Source organism: Jaculus jaculus, chromosome 14 (assembly GCF_020740685.1).
Source record: "Jaculus jaculus isolate mJacJac1 chromosome 14, mJacJac1.mat.Y.cur, whole genome shotgun sequence".
Taxonomy (NCBI): domain Eukaryota; kingdom Metazoa; phylum Chordata; class Mammalia; order Rodentia; family Dipodidae; genus Jaculus; species Jaculus jaculus.
Genome location: NC_059115.1, coordinates 21,449,710 through 21,459,473, shown reverse-complemented (window position 1 = coordinate 21,459,473; position 9,764 = coordinate 21,449,710). Strand labels below are relative to the sequence as shown.

General features: G+C 53.6%; 1 protein-coding gene across 1 annotated transcript; it reads left to right on the top strand.

The window, feature by feature from the left end:
* The first annotated feature begins 5,116 nt into the window (after window positions 1–5,116).
* On the top strand, window positions 5,117–7,779 carry Lin7b (lin-7 homolog B, crumbs cell polarity complex component). The gene is made up of 6 exons (XM_004672254.2): window positions 5,117–5,193; window positions 5,432–5,550; window positions 5,684–5,755; window positions 6,434–6,643; window positions 7,230–7,393; window positions 7,668–7,779. Exons 1-6 carry the CDS (start codon window positions 5,157–5,159, stop codon window positions 7,687–7,689), a joined length of 624 nt encoding a protein of 207 aa, XP_004672311.1. The 5' UTR covers window positions 5,117–5,156; the 3' UTR covers window positions 7,690–7,779.
* Window positions 7,780–9,764: the final 1,985 nt, after the last annotated feature.

Below are 9,764 nucleotides of genomic sequence, written 5' to 3'. Positions count from 1 at the left end.
TTTAGCTCATCCTGGGCTAGAGAAAGACTGGTCTCTACCTGAAAAAAAAAAGACAACAACAATAAAAATTAGCAGGGGAGGTGGCTCAGTGGTTAAAGACACATACTTGCATAGCCTAATAGCCTGGGGTTCAATTTCCCAGTACCCATGTAAAGGTGGATGAGCAAATTGGTACATGTGTTGTTCATTAGCAGTGGTCTTGGGCCATGATATACCCATTCTCATGCTCATACTCTCATTCATACATTCCCTCCCTCCCTTCCTCTTTATGCTTGCAAATAAAATTTAAAACAAATTTCATGGGGCTGGAGAGATGGTTTAGCAGTTTAGGTACTTGCCTGCAAAGCCTAACAACCTGTGTCTGATTCCCCAGTACTCATGTAAAACCAGATGCACAACATGACACATGCATCTGAAGTTTGCAGTGGCTAGAGGCCTTGAAGGTCCTGTCTCTGTCTCCCTCCCTTCCCTGTCTTGGTTGCAAATAAATATCTTTATAACAAATCCTTGGGCTGGGTGTGGTGGCGCGCACCTTTAATCCCAGCTCTTGGGAGGCAGAGGTAGGAGGATCACTGAATTCTAGGCCACCCTGAGACTGGAAAACTGAGTTACAGATCAGCCTGGGCTAGAGTGACACCCTACCTTGGGGGGGAAAAAAAAATCCATCTTGGTGAACTAAGTTTATTGGGGTTATTGATGAGCATCACTGGAAACCTACCCAGCGTGGTTGAGCTTGCCTATAATTCCACTACTCAGTAGGTGGAGTTGATCTGAGCTTCAAGTTACTTTTGGCTACATAATGAGTTAGAAGCCAGCCTGGTTTCTATGAGACCCTGTCTCCAAAATAAATAAATAATAAAAAGGGAGAAAGGGGGCTGGAGAGATGGCTTAGCAGTTAAGCGCTTGCCTGTGAAGCCTAAGGACCCTGGTTCGAGGCTTGGTTCCCCAGGTCCCACGTTAGCCAGATGCACAAGGGGGCGCACGCATCTGGAGTTCGTTTGCAGAGGCTGGAAGCCCTGGCGTGCCCATTCTCTCCCTCTATCTGTCTTTCTCTCTGTGTCTGTCGCTCTCAAATAAATAAATAAAATAATTTAAAAAAAAAAGAGAGGAAGGAGAAAAGGTAGGAGTGAGTTGGAAAGATGTCTCAGCATGATGGCTTAAAACCTCCACAGTTTGCAATCAGCATCTTTAACCACTGAGCTGTCTTCTAGTCTCCACTCGGAGTCTCAATCTCCAAATTCCACGGGAATAGTTGGGCATGAGCACCTTTATCTGTAACTTCAGTTCCGCAAGGAAGCAGAGAATCCTCTGAGCCCAGCAAACTTAGGAATCAGCAATGACTTGACAAAACAAGACCAGGCCAGAAGAGCAATGCAGTGGGACACCTGATGTTCAGCCAACATGTGTAAGTGCTCCTTGCTGCAAGGGAGTTTATGGGACACCATACCACATTTACACAAGTTAGAAAAAAAATGAGTCCAAAAAATCCCAGTGATCCTAAGTTGCCTTCTGGGGTACTGACATGAGGTTTAGGTTTAAATCAAGGTCATATGGTCTGTATAATTAAGCAGTCCTAGTCAGCGTAGTCCATCACTGACAGATCATTACCTCGTCTCCCAGTCTGCCCTGCTGAGTTGTTACACTGTTACCTGTTCATCACTGAGGATGCAGCCAGGCCCTCCTGGATAACTCCTGTGGGTTCTCATCCTGAAATGGAGTCAGAAATGCCAGGCTTTTACCCTGCATTTTACCTGTGGGCCACATGAGGAATCAGTCTTTCTAACAATGTCCCTATCCAAGCAGACAAGTGGTGCAGCAGCCAGACTCGTCATACACATCCTACTTTCATCTATGCTTCCTCGGTCTCTGGCATTTGATACACACCACTGGCCACAGCTTTCTCTCTTTTTTTCTCTCCCTCCCTCCCCTCCCCTCCCCTCCCCTCCCCTCCCCTCCCCTCCCTCCCCTCCCCTCTCTCCCCTCCCTCCCCTCCCCTCCCCTCCCTCCCTTCCTCCCTCCCTCCCTCCCTCCCTCCCTCCCTCCCTTCCTTCCTTCCCTCCTTCCTTTCTTCTTTCTTGTTTTTTGAGGTAGGTTCTCACTCTAGCCCAGGCTGACCTGGAATCAGCAACTCTCCTACCTCATCCTCCTGAGTGCTGGGGTTAAAAACGTGCACCACCATGCCAGGCCCTGACCACTCTACTTTAAGATTCACTCTGTTCTCAAGGTCCCCCCACCTGGGTTTCCTCTGTTTGCTCCTATTCTTTACTGCCTACCTGAATTTTATGTGAGGCATTTTGGGACCATTCCTGAGTCCTTTATTCCATACTCTTGTTTCATGCACTCCTGTCCACTCTTCAGGATTTAGTTACCATTTATGCTCACATTCCCAAAGTTGGCAGCTGCCAGTAGCCTCTTCTGAGCTCTATTCCTATGTCCTCCTCTTGGATACCACAGGCTTCTCATTCAAAGTACCCACTAGTCCTCCCCCAGCAACCACTGTCTCAGTAAATGGCAACTGACACCTTCACGTGAACAAGGCCACACTTGAGCTATCCTGCTAGCCTTTTCCCTTCATCCTGACAGCCCCAGCTAGGTGGACTCTGTCTTGCTGACCCAGCCACTGCTTGCTGTGCTTACCTCTCAGAGCTACATGTTAATGTCCCAGGAGGATCTCTTTCATATCTTAGATCATCTGTTCCCACAGCCAGGGCTGCTGCCATACAAACTACAGCCCCATAGGGCAGTGGGATCAGTGGGCATCGCCTTGAGTCAGGAAGATAATTGATGTAGAGTTTGTTTCTATTTTTTTTTTTTGTCTTTTTTAAAAAAAAAAATTTAAATTTAAAAAAAAATTTTTTTTGTTATTTTTATTTATTTATTTGAGAACAACAGACAAAGAGAGAGGCAGAGATAGATAGAGAGATAGAGAGAATGGGCACGCCAGGGCCTCCAGCCACTGCAGACAAACTCCAGACGCGTGCGTCCCCTTGTGCATCTGGCTAATGTGGGTCCTGGGGAATCGAGCCTCGAATCGGGGTCCTTAGGCTTCACAGGCAAGCGCTTAACCGCTAAACCATCTCTCCAGCCCTTAATTTTTATTTTTTTTTATTTTTAAATTTTTATTAACATTTTCCATGATTATAAAAAAAATCCCATGGTAATTCCCTCCCTCCCCCCCTGACACTTTCCCCTTTGTTTCTATTTCTTAATTTTTTAAATTTATTTTTGTTCATTGTTATTTATTTATTTGAGAGTGACAGACAGAGAGAGGCAGATAGAGAGAGAGAATGGGCCTCCAGCCACTGTAAATGAACTTCAGACGCATGCGCCCCCTTGTGCATCTGGCTAACATGGGTCATGGGGAATTGAGCCTCGAACTGGGGTCCTTTGGCTTCACAGGCAAGCGCTTAACTGCTAAGCCATCTCTCCAGCCCTATTTCTTAATTTTTTTTTTTTTGAGAGAAAGAATGCAGGCGCCAGGGCCTTTAGTCACTATAAATGAACTCCAGAAACATGCACCATCTTGTGTATCTGGCTTACGTGAGTCCTGGGGAATGAACCTTGGGTCCTGGCTTTGCAGGCAAGTTCCTTAACCACTAAGCCATTTCTCCAGCCCTTTTTCTTTTTCTTTTTCTTTTTCTTTTTTTTTTTTGTGGTGGGGTAATGTGTCATGTAGCCAAGCCTCACACTATGTAATCAATATGACCTTGGTCTGCTTCTCTGGCCTCCACATTTTCAGTGTCAGAGAGTTACAGGCTTGCACCACCATACCCAGTTTACTAGGCAAGTGCTCTGTCAAATGAGCTACCCCACCAGCCCTCATTTTTTTTAACTTTTTTTTTTTTTGGGCTAGGCGTGGTGGTATATGCCTTTAATCCTAGCACTCAGGGAGGGAGAGGTTGGAGGATCATTGTGAGTTTGAGGCCATCCTGAGACTATATAGTGAATTCCAGGTCAGCCTGGGCTAGAGTGAGACCTTACCTCAAAAAATATATGCATTTTGGGGGGCTAGAGAGATGGCTTAGTGGTTAAGGCACTTGCCTGTGAAGCCTAAGGACCCAGGTTCAATTCCCCAGAACCTACGTAAGCCAGATTCACAAGGTGGAACATAGTGTCTAGAGTTCTCTTGTAGTGGCTGGAGGCCCCTGCATGCCCATTCTCTTCTTTTCTCTCATAAATAAATAAATAAAAATAAAAATATTAGACTTTAATCCTACCACTCCGGAGGCAGAGGTAGGAGGTTCGCCGTGAGTTCAAGAGCAGCCTGAGACTACATAGTGAATTCCAGGTCAGCCTGGACTAGAGTGAAACCCTACTTTGCAAAACCAAAATATAAATAAATATTTTTTAAAAAATTAGGTGTTGGGGTGATGGCTTAGCAGTTAAGGTGCTTACCTGCAAAGCCAGACCTAGGTTAGATGCCCCAGGACTCACATAAGCCATATGCACAGGATGGCACATGCATCTGCATCTAGAGTTCGTTTGCAATGGCTGGAGGCCCTGGTGCACCCATTCTTTCTCTCAAATAAATAAAAATAGATATTTTTATATATTGCGAGCAGAGTGTATTGGTACACCACGACCACGTTTTGCCAATGCAAATGAACTCTACATGCATGTGCCACGTTGTGCATCTATCTTTACTTGGGTACTGGGAACTGAACCAGACGGGCTTTGCAAGCAAGGGCCTTTAATCGCAGAGCCATCTCCCAGCCCACTTTTTTTTTTTTAAACTTTCTTGAGATAGGATCTTTGGTATGCAGCCCAGACTGGACTTGAACTGGTGGCAATCCTGCTGCCTAATCCACCTGGGTGCTGGGTAAACAGGCATAAGCCACCAAGTCAACTGGACCTGTGTTTGAGTGTGGGAAAAGAAGAGGACAGACAGAAGCGGGAAAGGAGATAATCAGATACACCGAGGCTACAGCAGGAGGGACTTGTAACCAGGGCAGCCCCCCTCGGGTGGCTGGCAGTGACATCGTCCCCTCGCCCGCGACGGGGGAAGGGAAGCGGAGCGCAAACTGGGAGCCCCAGGACGCCGAAGGGGGCAGGGCCTCGTACAGCACCGCCTCTTCGCCGGCGCCGGGTGGGCGTGGCTCGCAAGGCAGCACCTCCTCCTCGCCGGCGCCGGGTGGGCGGCTCGCGGCGGCGGCGATATGGCTGCGCTGGTGGAGCCGCTAGGGCTGGAGAGGGGTAAGCAAGCGCGCCGGGGATCGGGTCCAGCCTCCAGGCCAGGCCCCGAGCCAGGGGGTGGAGGGGACGGGCGGAGTCCGGGTGGGCGGGGCGCGGCTGGCGGTCGGGCGTGGGAGGGTCCTGGGGCGGGGCGCCCCACGCACAACCCCGCCCGTGGCGGGGGTCCCGGGGCCGGCGCGGTGCTCGCCCCCACGCTGATCGCGGCGATCCTTCCCGCTTGTCGGCGCGCGCCCCGCAGACGTGTCCCGGGCCGTGGAGCTCTTGGAGAGGCTGCAGCGCAGCGGGGAGCTGCCCCCTCAGAAGCTGCAGGCCCTCCAGCGGGTCCTGCAGAGCCGCTTCTGCTCCGCCATCCGCGAGGTGAGCCGGCGTGCTGCAGCGTCTGGGGGCTGTGGGACTCGTAGTTTCCCGGGGAAGACCCCCCCACACACACACCATGCGGGCCGGGTCCGCGAGGATGGCGGGTTGGTGATGATGCCGCTTCCTCGCCCAGGTGTACGAGCAGCTCTACGACACGTTGGACATCACTGGCAGCGCCGAGGTGCGGGCTCACGCCACAGCCAAGGTAGGCACGTGTCTGGTAGCTGGTGCTGCACACCAAATGCATAGTGCCCTCCCGAGGCTTCCAGCTTCTGCCCTCCCATTTCCCACAGCTCTGTTCAACTCTGTCAGGATTTATGGATAATTTTATTTATTACTTTTTATGTTTATTCAAGGCAGACTCTCACCCATTCTAGCCTAAACTGGCCTCGAACTCATGGCAGTCTTCCTATCTCAGCCTCCCGATTGCTGGGTCTAAAGGTGTGCACTACCTCACTCTACTTAAATGCCCTTTAAATAATAGTACCTTTTTTTTTTTTAACTTAATCGCACACGAAGGCACAAACCAGCTTCACATTGCTGCCTTGAAGATGACCTTATATATCCATACAGTAGGACACCATAAAACACGGACACCTTACCAAACTGCAGTCTGTGCGCTTCCAGCTGCTGCCTGCACACTCAGTTACCTTCAGGCCTGCCCTCCCTCTATCAAGACTGGCTGAGTATTCAGGACACATCCAAATACTGCCTTCTCTTTAATATATCAGAAGCTTGCAAGTGAATTCAAGGACTATAGTCACAAGGTGACTTCCTATTGAGGTGTGGCAGGCTACCTGTCCATGGCCTTCATTGTTCATGTTCACCCTAACTCTTATGCCCGCCATGGAGAGTCACCCACCTCCCACACTTTCTCTCCCAGGCCACGGTAGCTGCTTTCACAGCCAGTGAGGGTCATGCACATCCCAGGGTAGTGGAGCTGCCTAAGACTGATGAGGGACTGGGTTTCAACATCATGGGTGGCAAGGAGCAGAATTCGCCTATTTATATCTCCCGCGTCATCCCTGGAGGTGTGGCTGATCGCCATGGAGGCCTCAAGCGAGGGGACCAACTACTGTCGGTGAACGGTGTGGTGAGTGGAGCTGAGGGCAGTATCTAGCATAGCCCTTGCTCGTCACATTCCTTCAGTACAGTGAGCAGTGACCTCTGTAGCCAATCTTGTGCCATGCACTGATGCAGACCTTGAGAGAAGCTGGCGGTGGTTCCCACTCTCAAGGACTCCAGAGAACCGGTATGGAACGCCAATCCAGTGTAGAGGGGAGTTTTTCCAGGAGGACCATTTGGAATGGGGACTGAAGATTGAGTGGAAGTTTTCCAAGCTAACAAAGTGAAGGGTGAAATTGGCTGAGATAGGTAGGGGCTGGAACACTACACTCCATTGGTATGAGGAGAACGGGCTTGACTCTACTGAACAAATGGTCCATGCTGTTTACTGAAAACTCTTTTGGTTAGAATGGTGGGAAACCCCATTGAGAAAGAAGCTCAGACTTTATCCCAGAGCCAGTGAAGCCAGAGGAAGGCTGAAAGTTGGGAGGGCGACAGGCTGAGATAGGGGTGTAGACAGTCCCCTCTATGAGATTCTGGGGGAGGGGAGGACAAGGACAGGTCTGGCGGTCTGGCTCATTAACTAGGGGCTTGGTACTGTCCTGACACGGTAGAGTGTGGAGGGTGAACATCACGAGAAGGCGGTGGAACTGCTGAAGGCGGCCCAGGGCTCAGTGAAGCTGGTGGTGCGTTACACGCCTCGTGTTCTGGAGGAGATGGAGGCCCGCTTTGAGAAGATGCGCTCGGCCCGCCGGCGCCAGCAGCACCACAGCTACACGTGAGCTCCTGCCACCCACCCTTAGGCCCCAAACCAAACCCATGATTCCTGCCTTCCCCAGTTCTGGCTCCTCTCCCGGGGCATCCTGACCCTCCATCCACTTCTGCCTGGCTGTCACGTTCTCACGCTTACCGTGAGCCAGCTCCTGGAGAACACTAGCTTCCCATCCCCACCCCGGAATCCTTGCACCCGCTTTCCTGGCTCCTAACTCCTAGAACCCCAGACCTTACCCCCTGCTTCCTCTGAACCGAGGCTTCTTTCTATCTACTTGCAGGTCCTTGGAGTCTCGAGGCTGAAACCACAGACCAGAACCTTTCTCCTCCTTCTCTGTCCCTTGTACAGTATTTATTGTCACTGGATCCCTATTTAAAGATCTTTGACCCTCACTGAGTGTGTGTCTGTCATGCATCCCAAGAGTGTCTGCGGGCATGGGGGAGAGGGTAGCTGAGGATAAGTCCAAGCTCCTTCCAGTCTGTGGCCATGTCCGCAGGTCTGAAGGTGGAGGCAAGTTCGCTTTCAGAGACGAGTCCGAGGGTCAGAGGCCAGGTCTTAGGCTGGAGTCTGAGTGCCCAGGCAGAACTGAAGACTGATGACCCTTAAGGTAGCTAGAGGTCAAGGGCTAAGCCCCTTCCTCCGCAGCCTGTGTGGCGGCGGAATCCTGGAATACAGCGGGAGTGAGAGGGCCGCCTGTGTGTGGGCGGGGCGGAGCGAACCATGAATGCGGCCCGCCGGGGGGAGCCCAGCGGCCCGCGCCACCGTCTGCGTGGGAGTCGGGGTGGCGGGGTGCGTGCAGTTCCTGAGGCAGGCGCTGGGGTGCGGAGTAAGTGCCTCACCTTCCAACTCAAGCACGTCCTTCCGGGAGCCGCCCTTCCCTTACTTAAAAAAAAAAGAAATTACACTTTTAATCTCCGTCCCGCCGCCTGCCCAGTCCTCGCGTCCCGTGCGACGCGCGCCACCACGGGAACCCGGGGTCGCGACTCGCGCTGCACACCACGAGCTACTCGCTTCAGGTGACATCATCCTCCTGTCGGGCTCCGCCAACCCCCCAGCCGCCTTACGCTGCACATCGATTGGCTGAATTGCCGTAGGCCACGCCCCCTGTCGTCTACCCTCGCTGCCCCTCCCTACCGGCCTGGAGGCGGGGCCTAGCCGCCGGCCGGTGCAGACGCCAACTCTCATTGGCCACTCGGCGCCGTCTGTCAGTCTCCAGTTAAAGGGGCCACGACCGCCCCGGAGCTGTGGGGGGGAGGTGGAGGGAGGAGAAATTTTGGGGGGGGAAGGTGGGATTTTGGGGGGCGCTGGTGGGCACCCCTGGATCTGGCGGCTGCGGCCTCGCGGGGGGAGGCTGAACGGTGACAGGGGCAGGGGGCTATTTTAGGGGGTTAGGAGGCTGTGAGACTGTGAGGGGGAGGGGGTCCCCAGCGCCCGAGCCTGAGCAGGAGACGCTGAGCCCGCGCGAGCCTCGGAGACAGGGCTCCAGAGCTCCAGAGCTCCAGATCCCGGGCCCCGGCCGCCGCCAGGGGCCCCGCCCGGTCCCCCCACCTTACCCCACGTCCCTCCTGCAGTTCAGCTCCGCCTGCAGCCGCCGCCGCCGCCGCGGACCAGGTAGGTAGGAGCCCGGCCCAGCTTGCCTGGCAGTGCCCACCCTGGGGACTCCTGGGTGAGCCTCCCCACCTGCTGGCCTGAGATCCTGAATTCCCATCTTCATCTCCTGGGGATCCCAGAGTCCAGATTCCACAACCCAACCCGGGAGACACTAGCGTGTCCCTTCCCCGAGCCCCAAGTCTCCAGCTGAATCTCGGGAGGACTGCCTCCTTGCGCCTCCTCCAGGGCCCAGGAGCCTGGATCTCCCAGCTCAGCCCAGGACCCCTGTCAGCCTAGATCCGGCTTCTCGGCCCAGTCCCGTGAGCTCCAGACACTGGCCACCGCTGTGGAACTCCCGTAGCTACAGGGTCGCCTCTGCCTCATCTCCCCAGCCTACTCGTGTCCCCAGCCTCTGGCTGGAACTGCCAGACGCGTCCCTCAGTCCAGGCCGGTTCTCTTGGACACAGGCCCGGCGCGGAGCTGTCCATGGTCAGCGCTATTGGCAGCCTCGCCTCCCCCTCCTCCAGCCACCGCCGCCAGGGAGGGGGCGCAGGAGGTTCGGTGATCCCTCCCGCCGCGCCTTTGACCTGGGGATCCCCGGGCCCTCCCTGCGCTGGGCCGCGGGGTTCTGCTGGCCAAGGTTCTCCGGCTCTCCCTGGGTACCCTCGCTTTCCTAGACTCCAGTTTCTTTGCTTTCAGCGAGGGCTCCTGGATGTACCTGCCCTGGCCACCTTAGGGACCTTGATGTGGAATATCTAGCTCCCACTCGCTGGCCCCAGCTGAAAGC